Source organism: Neodiprion fabricii, chromosome 1 (assembly GCF_021155785.1).
Source record: "Neodiprion fabricii isolate iyNeoFabr1 chromosome 1, iyNeoFabr1.1, whole genome shotgun sequence".
Classification (NCBI taxonomy): domain Eukaryota; kingdom Metazoa; phylum Arthropoda; class Insecta; order Hymenoptera; family Diprionidae; genus Neodiprion; species Neodiprion fabricii.
Window position 1 is genome coordinate 23,053,205 of NC_060239.1, and position 17,002 is coordinate 23,070,206.

The following is a 17,002-nucleotide window of genomic DNA, read 5'->3' on the forward strand; positions in this document are numbered from 1 at the left end:
TACATGATCGAGCCATGAACAGTTTCTTACTTAATTTTCTAATTTAAGAAATGGATAAGTACTCTTCCTTCGCCGAGGACATCTCCCTTGCCCGCTTCTAGCGCATCTAGCGGCACTGTCAAGGTAAATTGAGATTTGATCCGATCAACGACAATTATTCTCGTAATGCTTTACACAAGCGTATATACTTATATATATATGTATATATTATGTCTATTTGTCTATCTCTTTCGCCCTCACTGTGCTCATTCTGTCTGCCTCGAACAATCTTCATAACGCAATAAAGATCTGCTTCTACAGAATTTTTTTAATGCATTATACATAAATGTATGTGCAAGTATAATGTACGCATATATCTGTCATTTGCTTCGAAGCAATTATTTTCGAGAATACAGTGACAGTTTTCTGGAGAGAGATTGTTATGAAATAATATGACATACTGAAATCTTTAAGTTTTCCTAATCTATCGTATAAGTCCCTGTAATTTTTCGACTGTTGTTGAAAGCTCCTCCGAAATATACGCCACTTGCAATGTAAGGAAAATATCATTAAGGACAAAACCATCTTCAGGGATATTCGTCAATGCATACTCATTTTCCAACCGAAATGTTCAAAACCTTCATTCTTGTAATTTAAATACAACTTCTGGGTTGTTTAAGTCTACCGTGATTTTTTTTTTTTTATGTCAATGAAATTAAGACGCGGCACCATCACTAAATCATTAAAACTGGAACATTGAAATTTAAATATATTTCCATATATGTGCAAAACCTTGGACCGAATCACCCACCAAATAAAACGACTTTTGTTAAATAATGAAGATATTTCTGAAAAAAGATATCACCAAAAAACAAAGCTCATATTTGTGTGAATTAGGCATTAAAAAAATTCGCACATCGAATGGCGTGAAAACATATCTAATTTAAAAGCAGAAAGGTGAAGTTATGCTACTTCAATTGTACGCAATTTTTATGAAATCTGGAAATAGTTGCACGACTTTAGGCAATAAAACAGTTACCAAATCAATTTCCTGGGATAAGCAACTAAAGTAATAGGTATTGATAGAATAGAATTGTAAAACAGAAGTAAAAGTCACCTGTTCCTGATGGTGCCACATTCTTAAACCATAAAAGTTGACAAAATTTTTCACAATTTATGATTAAAAATTGAGCTGAATTTGAAGATATCGATAAGTGAATTGAAATAATTATTATCGCGCCAACGCAAATCAGCAGATGATTGTTTGCAAACTAATCGCTCGCTTGCAACTCAGGTTGTCAGCCATCAGGCGTTACGTACCACAAGCACCAAAAAGCATCGAAAACGGAAAGCGGATGTCGCGTTGGTTCTGTAATAAATAGGCGACACCCTGGGATGGATATTGTTTTTTTTTTTTTTTTTTTTCTATGTATTTTTCGATAGGTAAAAAAAAATGTTCCATACATTTCTCTTTTTTACTTCTATCTCTGTACCCGGGAATTGGGAACGTGGCGAAACGTGGTAAACGGTGAATTTAAAACCGTTGATACCGGGGCGCTAAAATCTCGAGGGAATGGGCCGAGTATGAATTGTGCGACATACGAATAGAGACGCGTGCAATCGAGTGCCAATATTTTCCGCTACACGAACCAGCGTATATCGCATTATGCCATCCTTGCGAGAATATGTAGTCAGAGATCGCATAGAATTTTATGTTCGAATATTCCGCGGTAAAGATAGAAGTGAAATCGCGAATTCTTTAACGCGTAAAAAATTTGAACGGAAACATTTTCTACTTTTGTCGCAAAATTTTTAGGACGCGAATGAAAATTGTAAACGGAATGGCGGATGCTGGTGTAAAATTCCATACCGTGCAATATTTCGTGAACATAACTTTGTATGTGTACCTACACTGTTTGATCTACGTGAGCGTTATTTGCGGAAACAAATACTGGCCCTTTTTATTAATTTACATCAGAGATTTCGCGTTTGGTGTGTCCACAAACCTTTAAAGATGAAGCAATATTGAAAATGAATAGCTGTCTAGTCGTAAAATACGGATTTTCGAAAAATTACACAATTGAGAATTGAAAATTTGCAAGAAGTTTATGATATCAAATGAATATTTTGCCTTTTGAAATTGAAGTAAAAATGATACACTTAATACTTTCCTTACGTTTAAACAAAATAATTTATGCTTCCGAACTTTCTTCTACAACGAATAATTGATGAAATCATGGAAGAACTAGTGCAAAAAACGATATTTTTTATATTTTCATAAAATTCGCGTCATTATTTTCGATTTCTCGATTTCTTCGATCATTTTTTCACTCACGCGTAAAACATTTTTCAATACTTTCCGTAAGCTGATCAAGTAAGATGTTGAAAATTTCGCTGTAAGTGATTAAAAAACAAGATGTGTATAAAAATAAGAGAGGTAAAATATAGTACATATGTGCGTATAATCGCATGCGCAGCTGGTATGGCGCATGGTGAAAAAATATCTTTATCGTCGAGTTTCACTGTCACGCTTCACCCTTCGGTTTAAAAGATGCGAAATCCTGAGACGAATTTAAAAATAGCAATGGAGATTGCCTGACGCTACCAGACTTGTAAGATCACACGGTATATATCCTGCACTTTTATGGGAGTTTATTCGTCGAAAATCGATCATTTTTGTTAATACCAATACGAGAGAGTCGTAAGTGAGTACTTATCAAATTATCATATTCATAAAGTACGTTTGCAATCCCAGTATCTTCTAGTTTTAGATTCTCAAAGAGATCTTCGTAGCTTACACGTATAACGGTTAAACAAGTTCTGAATTTACCACTATCTGATTATATAATAAATAAACCGTATTGCTATCTCAAAGTGAAATTGAACGAATCTACTAAATTTCTAAAACTTTTTAATCAATTTGAAATGAAACATCGATGTCTGAGCTTTCATTTATAATACCAGTATTTTTCATTTTTGTATCTTTATTGAAGAGATCTCGTTAACTTACGAATATATATATATATACGTTTAAATTCGATAATTACTCAATGTACGACCATCTTGTAATAAAATCAACGAACCTCCTGAGAAGAGGGAAAAATTGAATGAAATTTCGCAGGACTTGTCATTGAGACGAATGTTACTATATGTTATAGAATATCCTTCGTCTATTAACAGAAACTAACCAAATTTCCGTAAATTTCTTTCTGCTTGCAGCTTGCACACCGGGACATACATCGTGTTTTGTTTTATTGTAGCCTTACCTCATACTCCCGACATCCTCGCCTTTCCTGCCCGTCCCCGACCCCAAATAACCCGCAATTCCCATGTTTTACCCAATGGACCTGCCCTGCTTTACGCTTATACTCTACATACATCCGTTCTTTCTCCAATTTACTATTTTGTTTTCGAATGATTTCCGTATCTCCTTCTCTCAGTATTATTTCTACGTTTTTCTCTTCTCTACTATCGTCTTATCTATTTCATCTTGGAACTTGCTGGTTCTGGGGCTGTTACTCAACTTAAGGTAAGTCTGTATACTCGATTAATTCATCCCGAAACAACGCGTTCGTACGACGTTGGCGATTGTTAGTTTAAATGTTAAATTTTATCTGCATACATAGTAAAATCTGTTCAATTTTCTGACAGTTGAATTATTGTAACAACAGTTTATACAAATCCAAATGCTATAATCACATTTCCGTGAAATGATTAAAAATACGAGTTTCATCCATTAGAAAACGGATTTATGTAATTTTTTTGTACGTGTTTCAATCGACGTGAATTTTTACATCATAATTACTCTCTCTCTCTCTTTTCTCGTTCTCCCTTCCGCTGGCCTTATCGTTCATAACGTTGACTTTTAACTTCGGAGATTGAATCAATCCGCAACATTTTTTCCATTCCTTCTTTGAACTTTATGATAAATTATTATTCAATTTCGGCAATTAATTAAACCAAGTAATCTACTTGTTACAGCAATTTTATGGAGTTGTATTTGCGTAATCGAATTACAAGAGCTTCTATAATCTCACTAATTTTGTCCATAATTGTATAATTGCGTCCTTGATTATGCCAAAAAAATTACAAACGCAAACAAAAGTTTTATGCTACAAAAAGAAAAATTTTGGTACAGAGGCAAGAAGTGAAAGCGATTTATTGCATCATTTGATATTCGTTCAATTATACTTCACACCTGGATAAGGGTTGTAATAAATCAGTAAAATTCACATATTGAAAAAATAGGAGAAGAAAAAAATAGAAAATACCAAGGGTTATTTCGTTTTACAAATTCAAGCATTATTTACTTTACATGATTCCAATAATTTGTATTTATAAAAAATGTCGCATTTCTTAGAACTATTCCTTTTCATTCTTTTCTTAATTGTGCCATCAGTTGGAGCGTTTTTTTTTTTCATTATGCCCTCTTCTACAAAAGTGCTGAATTCTATAAACAGTTTTGTTGTCGACTGTATCGTGACCCAGGCCGTGGGACGTAACTGTTACATCAACGAGTCGATTGTAAATCCAGGCAACCCGGAAAATGAAAAACTTGTACCCCAACTGAACCCCAAGGCACGGTACAAGAAGTGAACGCAATGTGCAATGGGCTGTTATGAAAGACGGAAAACGCAAAGATGCCTGTGTTACTCAAGTACTCGCATTCAAAGTTCGGGGTTGCCTTGATGGATATGTCGGAAGAATAAGACCATGTACGTACACTACCGAAATTTGGTAAATGCGCGAAAAATCTGTCCCGCGCGCAGAGGGCGCCACCGGAAATCGAAGCGATCAAACTGAAAATCGGAACGCTCGGCGCGAGGAAGCATTCCAAAATTATCACCCGGCGCGACAGGTCGCTAAGCGACCCAGTTTTATCAGAAACTTCCAAGATAAACTATAAGCAGTCTGTTAGTGACTATTGACTACGACTATAACCATCGGAGGATAATAATACTGTTAATTTCGAAAAGCAATAGAATCTCATATTTTGAAAAAACGGACTTAATGAAAAGGTGGAAAATCGAAAAATTTCAGTAGCTACCAAAATTTTTGCTTCATCAATCGTGGACGTAAAACTTTGAAGGAAATCCCGTTACTCGATATCCTTTCACGTATGTCGGCAGGAAATATTCTACAGGCTTCTGTTGAATTAGGACCTCATGGTTTGCCATGTGCAAATATGTAGCTTTAAGATAATTGAATTTCAAGTTCGATGTACACGTGCAAACAGTGCGTACGATCCCCCATCCACGAATTGTGGATCTCAAAATATTTTCGAATGTTTAATGAAAGTCAAGTTCAGAAGAAAAACACTAATACGAGTCAAAAGGTGCTTTTACACCAGCAGGACAGTTTTATGCAACCGTCAATTCCGTTGTTAGTGTTCAAAAAAGAAAAAACTCTGGAAATATCTTATGAACAATATTTATTTACATTGATTTACAACTGGCCATTCGAGTATTTCATTCTGTAACGTGGACACAACATAATAATAATAATTTTGACGGTTCATCATTTATCCTGTATGACCCTTTAATTCTGAAGTAGACATATAAAAACGCTAATTGTTTTCACGTGTAAGCATTCCCGGGTAATAATTGATAGGACAATGAAAAACGATGAGAAAAGAGAGTCTGAAACGCTTTGCTAATAATGTATAGGACGTACAGTCGAGTCGTAAAAGTGATCGAAATAATAACTTGATAGAATGGAGACTTGGATAATCTAGTTGCATGTGATTAAAAATGTCCCCGCGCGACAGGAAAAAAATTTTAAATACGGAAGATTTTATATCAGAAGACCTCTTTATGTCAACAACTTTGGAAAAATAACATCACCTTATCAATTTTTATCGAAAAATCCATCATGCTTGTCCAATTTTGATTAAACAACAATTCAGTTTATTTGTGAATGAATTTGATGTAAACAGTTGGAGATAAATTTTTATTAACAACGATGTCTTCGTCACCAAAATACAAGTTTATCATCTGTAGATTATGATGATTATACATAACGGATATTTTTTACCAACGAACGAGCTCAAGAAAAATTTCTTTCCTACAATTTGTAGTGCACTCACTTACGAGTGACATTAGCTATTGCTAATCAAGACTGAACAAAACTATAAGGACTTTCCAGTAAAAACAGTTGAAAAATATCATTACGGTTTCTTAGGATTGAGATTTGTTGTTCCGTAAAAGTTTGTTTACTTTATTACTTCAAGTTTCGCCAGTAAATAGTTCGGAATTAGGCGCATTCGGAACTTTTCAAATTTGGAACTTCAACCCCAGCTGATTTTGTGTCTAGCGCGTATCGTGATCCAGGATCAAAAAATTCGTTAACCTTTTTTCACATTTCCGTTTTTCCGTCTGTTTCGCAGATATTACAGCTGTGGTCGAGATTTTCTAGTAGCAGTCATACGTTATCACGACCCTTGAACTGCTGGCCAAACTCCATGCCTCTTCGTCCGACCAGAACTTTTGAAGAGAAACTTTAGTGAAGTTGATTGGAAATTCCAACACCTGAATCCTCTTCACATTGTTCTCGAAAATTTCAGAAGCTCCGAAGGTAAGTATATTCAAATTTTAAAACGTCACTCACTGTTTTGCTTGACACGACGGAACTTGACAACGAAATGAATAGATAATACCAACGTACCTGAGGTCTCGTTGCACAGTTTCATTGGAAGTTTAACGTGGAATTGTATATTTGGGTTCTTCAGATTTGCAAAAACTTTGTCTTTGGAGTGGTGGTCAAGTTTTAAAATATTCATTTGCTAAAATACGAATTTAAATAAGGAACAGAAGGAGTGGATTAATAAAATTTTAAGTAAGCATACGACACTTCAAGTAGAATTCAAACATTTGAACCGATAAGAATTATTCATATTATTTAATATTGTTTCACCGTATAAATTATTACAACATCGTGTAATACACGAATATTTTTAAACTACAAAGCACGAATACCCACACTGAGAAAAAAAAGTAATCGAACCAAACAACTAATTTTCTTGATGTCCAGTTTATTTGGTTCGAATAATTTATCATTCGGAACAACCACTTTTTAGTTGAAACAAAGATATTGATGCATCGATATGAATGCAAGTACGTATTTATTTCATAGTATTAAACGGAATATTTCGGAACGACAACTTCGCTTGAATCAACAAACCTCATTTAATTCGTGAAAGAATAGTATTTTAACCGCTGAACATATCGATTCAAAAGTACGGAGAGATCGGAAATAATAATCCCACGCTTGCTGAAATATCCACATTATTGCCAAATGGTATATTTGGCTCAATGTGATGTTTGTCCGACATAATCAATGATAACTCTGATCACAGAAACGTGTAATATGTTGAAAAAAGAATTTTTTTCACAAGACAGGTCTTTATATTCATTTAGGAAAATCATTTTGTTCGTCGGATTATAGAAGCTACTTCAAACAAAAAAAATTTCATCCAAGTAAATGAGGATATGAATGAGCGGAACCAAGAAATAGTTATTGAGTTGCTGTATGTACCACATGCAATTCAAGTTATTGACTAATGCAATGAAATATGACTTTCCTCAGTTTCAAACAATCGCGTGTAGTTGAAAATAGCAAACATACACTTGAAATTGATTTCAAGAACTCTCGATACCATTGCATACGCGCTTGCAATAAATGAATCGTTATTTCTACGAAATGAACATTATTTCACTGAAATAAAATTTTTTTTGATTCGCTAATCTTCTGATTTTTTGATGTACATGTTTCACGGTTTTCAACCAAAATGATAATTCATTCGAAAAAGTACCAGTTTCTATCACTAGAGGGCAAGCTTTCCCGCTTGAAAAGTAGCTTCAAGGATGTTCATATACTCGAATCATTCGGATTACTCTTAATCTGCCAACTATATGTGGTGCGATATGTTGCGTTGCGGTTTTGATCCATTTATGTTTCCCCAAAACTATTTTGAAGTGACGCTACTACACTTGTTTGGTGGCATTCAATAACAATAGCATATCGTGTTGAAAAAAATTTTTCTAAATTTGTAGCCGAGCGATATTTATACTACTTTTATAGATCCATAATACTCAAATACTGAAGGAATCATTGAAATATTTAAATACATTTTTAATCCAAATATGGGTTTAGTTACTGTGATGTCAGTTTTTTCCGTACAATGCCATATCTTCTTTCACTGGAAGAATATCTCATTGGTCGTTGTAAACATTATTTGAGTGAAGGGACAATTTGTTTGACACGAAGCATGCAGCGTCTGGATAAACATATCAAACCAGAAGAGCAACTCGGTGAGTTATGTCGCTCAATCTCTATTTAATTCGCTTAAATTATTTTTCATTGGACTTAAATACGGATTTTTTGAATTGAAAACCACATAAATTGTCACTTTGAATAAGTGTGCTGTCAGGACTATATAAACGCATGGATTATTTGGATCAATTATGATTTATTGAATCTAATAACATTTTTTCTCAGTGTATGCAACAGGAACTGTGAATTTTTCAGGGGTTAAAAAGTAGTTTATGTCAATCTGCGGCCCACTTATCTGTTCCTTATCTGTTCCAAACACGATGACTTCAATTCAACGATTTCGATTCAGTTAATTTGTCATAATGATTTATTCAAGCGAACTCCTTGATTCAACAAAAGCCTTTCTTGTCGCGATCGAGTGAAGTATTGATTTGAGTCAACCTCTTGATGTGTTTCTGAAGTTGAGTCAACTAAACATCACTTCGTACGAAGCTTATGTATTGTTCCTCTAAGTCGCATGTTCGTTGACAGAAACAATCAGGTACTGCAAATAAAATAAGTATATGAATCTAGCCAGCAAATAATTTATATTGATCCAATGCCATACTTGGTTGGTCTGACCGAAGCTTGTTTTGCGTAACTGGCTGAATCAGTTGCATTAATTTGTCTACGAGATAATAGAAACATGCTTTGAAACGAGTAGAGAATATATTCAGGATAAAGAATAAATTCATCGGTCAGTCCTATTATATACAATGAGAATATAATAGTCAGTTTTGAGCAATCGAAATTGATATTGACAACAAATAGACAGAAACTATTGACACGCGTTCAATTTATAATTCGACATGTAAAACAAATAAGTTTACAAGTTTTACCCATTAAATATCGGGTAAATCTCCTATATCATTTTGAGTAGACAGAATTATAAATGATATAATTCAAAGATTACAGTTTGTGTGCTTGAGTGACTCTAATGTTCTAACAATCCAAGAGATTTTTGTAACAACAAATTTCATTGCCTGTTTTCAACCAATTGTACTCTTGACTAAAATAAAACGTGAATTAAAGCAAGCACTATTCATTTTGATAAAAAAATTCGATATTTTTAAAAGAACACGATTGAGGTACGTTCAATCAAATTTTTAGTCATTTCAATCACACGTTTCCTTGATACAGAATTCACATTATCGCATGGAACTCATGGATGATTCATAGGCTCGATTTAGATCTATATTAAGTTGTCGCAAGAATTTCATCCGACAAAAGTATTTTCTTGAAATAAGTAAGTATTGCGTTCGGCGCGTTTGACTATAGAATTTAGCCGAATCAAACGAATATCACTTGACTCAAATGATCCTTTCCCTTCGTGCACTTTCGCATTTGTATAATATTACTATGGATTTCCCCACATTTCCTTTTTATTCAAATAATATTTGAACCGTAATTATTGTAACAATATCCCATGTTACTAGAATTTTGTAGTAACGGTACAAAATAAAATTTTCCTCATTACCCGTGCGCAGTTTCTTATCTCGACTCTGAACTGGAAAATGTTACTCCAATTTTCCAGTTGCAAATTAGCATTTCCAATTCAAATTTCTCCACTATAATAACCGATCGAGCCGAGCTGTAAACGCACCGTAAACTGAGAATATGGTCTACAGGTGAGGGGAAACTACTTGTTTATCTTAATCACCCCACCATCATGATGCGCAACAGCCGGAGATTATGTGCCGAGGGATTACGTATAAAATGTATATACCTAAATCTCACGTGTTATTTACGGTGTGCTCCTATAGCATGAATATTTCATGATACGGTACCAGCGGCCATAAAACTCGATGATACGAGCGAATGTTCCACTGAATATTTACTCACGTTCGTGGACACTTTTCGATCGACGATCCTACTGCGCCAAATAACGCGAACACGAATAGTTATGGCCGCAGCATAGATACTTTGACAAAAATAAAATACCAATTGCGTTACGACGTGTTTCTCGTCGTTTTTGTACGTATAAAATTTATCTGAAAAGGGGGGAAAGAGTGTATTCATTAAACGTATAATTGTTACAGCTTAAATTTTTATCTGAGAAACATGTAAAAATACGAATCACAAGGGTGTTTAGTATCAGGATTAAATTTTTATTCAACTTTCGAATGTTTCAACCACAGATATTCAGTTGTATTCTTTGCTGAAAACAATCAGTGCTTAAAATTTCCTTTTTTGAAGATAGTTATAAGCTTAAGTCATTTTAATCACGTGATTTGATGATTTATAAATGATCGATCAACTTGTACGAGTTTATAGAAAGAAATTTTTAAGCCTCATGTCCGGAAGTGAATTGTTTTGTTCATAATCAATCTGAAAAATGGCAAATCAGACAGCAAAAAAATACTGTCCCGTATATTCGTTGCTAATTTTTTACTACATTCTTATGGATATTTTCGTTGTTCCAAACACGTCGTAGTTTTTGAGTATTTCTGTCACAAAAAGTGCATTGCAATACGACAATTGGAACTTTTTATTTTAATGATTCAATTTAACGTTCAGAATTTACAGCCAATCACATAGTAATATTCTTTGTGACAGAAACTGTAGATATGGAAAATTTTATATCGCACGAAGCTTGGCAGATGAAAATCAAAAAAAAAATAAAAATACTTAGTACCGACTTGGTCCTAAGAAATGTGACAAAAAATTAGAAAAGAAATCGAAAATTAGGTGATAACTGGACCCCGATCGAATAGATATAGTTTTTTCCACGTATTTCCAATGCATAAAAGAAATTTCCAATCAAAAATAATTAGCGAGAGAATTCTCGCTGCAACAAACTTGACCCACCCATTCCAAAGTCTATCAAAAGCTGTGAAAAACTACAAAGTAACGCAGGTACACGGATAATAAGCAAAAGTTTCGAAATTTTGAGCACGTAAACACGTCAACACGGGATACTGCAACGGTCGCCGGAAGCAACAAGTAGTAACGCTACCCGCGGTGACAGTGAACGATAAAATACAATCATATTTCCCCAAGGCTTTCGCGACATCGATGTGCCAGCCAGCTCGTGCACCGCACACCACGTCGGTCGTGCTTTTCAGCTGCACTGCGAACTTTAACGACAGTCGCACTTGACGATATATCCGCGCTAATAGGTACACCTCCATCCTCCGTTCAACCTGTACCTACGCCTGCCAGTTCCCCTATTCAATTAAAGTCACCCAGCTCCAATATTTCACCGGAAAAATCCTCGGCCACTGCAGCCAACGAGACCAAACCCAGTTATAGGTGTATAGCTTGCCCACCATTCGCTCGTCGAATTCTATCCGTCATGATTACTCGAATTACAAGCGAGTTCAGCAATATTCAAACTTATACACGTACCAATCAGAGTTGAACAGTTTTTCTTTTACTTTTTTTTTTTTTATTTATTTATTTTTTTTCATTTTTATATACACACGGTTTGTACTACGAGATTGATTTTCACTCTGTCAGGTTGATTTGACTATTTTTCTCTATCGTCCAGCACTGAGGCAGAAGGTGTTAATTCAATTGGATGTTTGTTTACTGTGAATGATTTCTCTTATAAAACGTGATGATGCTCTACGCGTTTTTTCACGCGTGTTTTCCGTACACAAGGTATCCGTTTCTATGACTGTAGACTGAATTTACGACTGCGCATGCGCGGAGGACAGAAAAGATCACTTTTAACTCACAGGAGTCATACTGCGCGCATGCGCTGTCGCAATCAAATCTGACAGTAAGCGATCCTAACCTTAATTTCATGCTTCGTGAACAAACGCGTAACATACTTTTGTTATGCAACGAATCGCGCGCAACAAGGAAGCAGCGGTCTTTTCGCATCGTAGATTCGTGTTCGGCTCACCTACGACACATATTGCAAACTTTTAACGCTCGGCCCGAAAAGACCGAGTTTGCCTCCTTGTTACACAACAGACTATTTCACCAATGCAGCGAAACATTTGATTCGAGGACCTGGACAGTGTAGGTTCCTTTTTTCCAAGCAGACTAAAGGTTTTGTAAGATCAAGTAAAATTAAGTTCCAGCAGTAAAACATTTTCTTCGACACTCGCAAGGAAATATATCTGTTGAGACTGAACAATTTTTTTTCTCCATGTTTTTCCTGTAACAGGCATTAATGCGGTATACCTCTGTGAAATATAACGACGAAATCAGAAATGTAGAAATTATGGATTCCTATAAAAACTAGTCTAGCTTTTCGATGTATATACCACTAAGTGTGCATTGACACGAACTTTGCACAAGTCGTAATTTCGATCTAACAAAACCATGAAAATATACATAGCTATAACTGGCTGCATTTCGATATAAATAATAACACATCTTCTTTCTTAAAGCTTGAAGAATCTGTTTCAGTCAGCCATTTTTGATTAAAGATACAAAAGTTCTAATTTTTCGAATGTACAAGTTTGATTGCTCCAATATGAGAACAGCTTTTACCATTTATCGAATACTTAATCACCTACACAATTTTACCCATACTCGATGATTTTGAAAAACTCCACGACGAAATTGGAATGAATATATTTTTTTCTACGCTATTTGAATGGAAAGAAATCACAATATGCTGTGAGACTTATAGACTTAAGCCTAAAATCCTATACTTGAAGACTTTTCTTAAGCCCAAGACCAATGTTCAGACTTTGTTCCAGCAAAAAAAAAATATCACCCACTCTAATTTGATACCGAGTCTAATACACAGGGATATAAGTAATACGACAAGTACTGTGAAACTTGGCGAGGCACGTAAAGCCTGAAGAGAAAACATAAATTTAATAGTATAACGGAAATAAAATTCCCCGAGTATCCGGGCACCCCAACCTGAAATGTTTGCAGACCTTCCTCTTCAAACACAAATAAAGTGGAGCTTTTCACGTATCGAAATACGCCGTGCAGTATATATTGCTGAGTAACGCGCGACGCGGCGCCGTTTACTTACGTATGCCTACGCGAATGAAGTAAACAGTCGTTGATTTTATTCGCCATGAGCACACATCGCATAAACGGGCACGAAACCGATGTACGTGCACATATAATATAGAAGATTAGACCCAATAATGGATAACCGGAAGAATTACAATATTTTCCAGGGTCCAGTCATACGTCATTTTTGAAAACAATACAACTCTGGATTCTTTTTACTACTGTAAGCTTTTGCAAATTTAGAAGAGAGCGAATATTAGTCGAAGAACCAAAAAAAATTTATACGAATACCTGTGAACGAAAAAATTGTAATTATTTTTCCGTGTTCTGATACTTTTTTTCTAGATCGTCTGCCCGACAGAATGAAAAAAGATACGAAGTATCTCGCTATGAGAATGATCAAGAATTGAACTAGGATTGCCAAATTTTTTTATAAACACTACATCGATCATTGACTAACTGATTAGTTTATCGGCAAGATTAGAGGTTTCAATTTTTTAATGTTCACATCGTATTCGATGTGGGCAAATTGGAAAACGTGAACTCAATTTGACGTTAAAATAATTTGGGAAACGGGGGGATGACGACTTTCAGCATTCAACCGAATTGTCGAATAAATTGATTAGAATTTTTTATAAACCATTCGTTCAGTTTTTTGTATTGTAATTTATAAATAACATTTATCAATTAATTAATTCAATATATGTATTTAGCTAGTCTGTTGGTTCATCATAGTTGCCTATGTAATGGTATAAATTTAAGAGGCTATGTTAACTTTTCATTTGCTCACATACCATTCTATCAGAAATAATTAACCAATATTGTTACTTAATGATAAACGTTCTTATTCTGCTAAATAATTTCATTCATTCGCGAATTTGAGGATAATTGTTTTCACTGTGAGTGGGCAGTAAAACTTACACGTGTCATGTACATACGCAGATCAATAATAACCAACATGCACCAAGAGACAGCGTGTGATAATATTTTTCAGTCATCGGTAGAAAACAAAATTTGTTTTGTGTTGATAATTTTTTGCCACATCTAAATCCGATCCAAGTTATATGAATTATGAAAAACAAATATTCACCGCCGGGAAATTGATTCAAAAAACTTAAAACAATCACCAACGCTAGTTTTAAGTAACTGCACTTAAATCTGACCAATTGTGAGCGACATTTGAAAGGACCAAGAAAAAAGTTATTAAACTGACGAGGAATATTCCATATTTGAAGAAAATTACGAGCTTGAGAGTAGCGTAGAAAATTCTGCTATATTTCCTTAATTTATTAACGTGTACATGAAGATGTTTCAGAAAAAAATAATATCAAATTTGGGTAACATTCGTATAAAAATTGGGTAAAATTTTCAGAATGAGAAAAGTTCTCGAAATGTACATAATTGGCTGAACTTTTTCAATACTGGTACCCGAATTCAGTTAAAAGCGTCTTGAAAAGACAACTGACCTTCGAAAATATCGATTTACTTGTAAAAAATGTTAAGAATATCAGAAATATAATAAAATATAACAAAATATGTACAAGTTGCATAGAAAGCGTTACGCTTATACGGAAGTCTGAAGTTTACTCCTATACTGAAACGAGCTCTGCGAAGCAAGAAGTTTTCACTTCACCAATCGTCAATAATTTCGTGAACTTTCAGCAGTTCAGTTCGCACATATACGTAGACAATTTATCATTTCATCAAATATTTCATGTTCCCTGGCCATTTCCTGCAATAACAGGTCAGTTATTATGATAAATAACGCCACAATACGTCGAGTCAATTTATTTGCCCAGCGCCAAAATGGTCAACGTGCGATCAATGAATAATGAATCAAATCAATAAACTGTAGAGCAACATTGACTTGCTTGGGTACAATTTGGATAGTTGTAATAACCCACGTTCCTCCTTATTTGCAGATCCGGCCGTGGACGAGGACGAGGACGAGGACGAGGGTTGAGGCCGAGATATCCTCGCCACCAGACTTCAAGCTAAGGTGAAAAATTTTGGGACCGAAGATGAAGACGCGACACTTGACATACCGCATGGTTACTTCATAGGCATGAAAAGACTGAAAAAACGGAAAAAAAAACAACCATAAATCCGAAGACGCTCCGCACTCGGAGTGAGCAGCAAATCGACCCCTCACGAGCAATTTGTGGAACTCTTACCGTGAATTCTCGCGAATTCTCGCAGGTCTAACAAATGTCCGGTTTAACGTCTCACGTCGGGGAGAATTCGCGAGGATTCGAGAACCGTTCAGAGCACGCTCGGCACAGTGAAACTCTGTGTAGATACCTTATCGCCTTCCTCTATATTCCGTGTTTGCATACGAGGTCATCCGTCACTGTCAGTCGGCTGTGCGGCGTCGGGACGCCCACGGGAGTTAATATCTTTTTCACCGAGCAAAATGGGGTGGAAAAATAAAAATGAAAAACCGCATTTCGCTGGGCTGCAGCAGATATCGCGAAACCGAATGGCGAGACTGACTCCAGTGCATCTGCGATAGTCGCATTCTATCGATCTTCCCATTCTACATCTCGTTTTATCCTCTCTCACATGAGATTTCTCAAGCCTTCGGGGCGCAGAGTAAACCCCATGAGTACCCCAACGAACACGCTTTCTTTTATGCAACGGGCTGAAAGTGGGTGAGAGAATTTTGATTGATGCGCTTCGAGGCGGTCGGCATAAGTTAACACCTTTTACAAATACCAGAAGGAGCTACACTGATTCACGTTGTAATCACGTGTATGTATGATTTAGCTTATTTTTCGTACCTGTTGTAAATTAGAAAGTTGTTTTTTCTACTAACAAACAACATCGATATTGACCCACTGATGATGAGAGACAAATTTTATTAGCCTTCCTCGTTTGATTCATTCGATAAGTCATTTGTTGTTGGTTCGAACAAGGCGCACTGGAATTTAATAAACATACTAGTATCAAGGCATTGATTATTTAATTTCAGTTGTTTTTGCAGCAACAAGTACGGACTTTGTGATCACTGTTCAAACAATCAATGCCTTTTAAATTTCCCAAATAGACACGGAGTTGGAATAAAATTTATTTAAATTAAAGAAGATTTCCTGAAATCAAATGAACTTTATCCGAATTAAGTATATATCTATCGGATTCGAAGAGTCTTAACCAATTGAATAGTGCTGATATTGGCCGGACTAAGAACTTTCTGCTCGGATGTGTGCTGAGCTTATAAAATATTATGAAAGAAAATCTATTTTCTGTGTTATTTATGATGAAATCCGAAATTTAAACAGCTCTAAGATGAGAAACACCACGTCGATTAATATCCAAGTTATCCAAATTTGTTTCTCCGTTCTTGAAGCATCGTCGGACAAAAATTTGATCACATACACACCCGAACTTCCATCGGCCACTCAAAAATAGTCAAGATCCAGTGAAAATTCACCTTTTCAATTTTGGGATGATTATAAGGATATTCCTTATTTTCTTTTTTTCTCCGAAAAAGAGAAGCGGAAATGATAAAAAAATTTAATGATCTTAGTAAATTTATCAGATTCCAGTCTGCTTGATTCGAATCATAAAAATTACTTATTGCATGGAGAAAAGCAAGCGGAACAAGTAAATGTAGTTCCTTGTAACAAGTAAATATTCCTCTCATTGTATAATACGAACCATCATCGAGGATTTTAAAAAATCCACGAATATGATGAATACCAGTAAAAATTCGAATAATAAATATTTGTTCTTAAAGTTATTTTAAGACAGTCGAAACGTTACATTTTATCATAATTAAACTGCA

The 17,002-nt window shown here is 35.2% G+C and overlaps 1 protein-coding gene across 1 annotated transcript in view; it reads left to right on the forward strand.

Annotated features, from left to right (window-relative positions):
- The window catches only part of LOC124187766 (protein vein), a 259,802-nt gene extending 243,174 nt beyond the window's left edge, over positions 1-16,628 (forward strand). The window contains exons 6-9 of the mRNA XM_046579889.1: positions 49-123; positions 3,199-3,508; positions 6,365-6,552; positions 15,141-16,628. Of these exons, the coding sequence (XP_046435845.1) occupies positions 49-101 (53 nt within the window). The 3' untranslated portion in view covers positions 102-123; positions 3,199-3,508; positions 6,365-6,552; positions 15,141-16,628. The remainder of the gene's footprint in view (positions 1-48; positions 124-3,198; positions 3,509-6,364; positions 6,553-15,140) is intronic.
- The last annotated feature ends 374 nt before the right edge of the window (positions 16,629-17,002 follow it).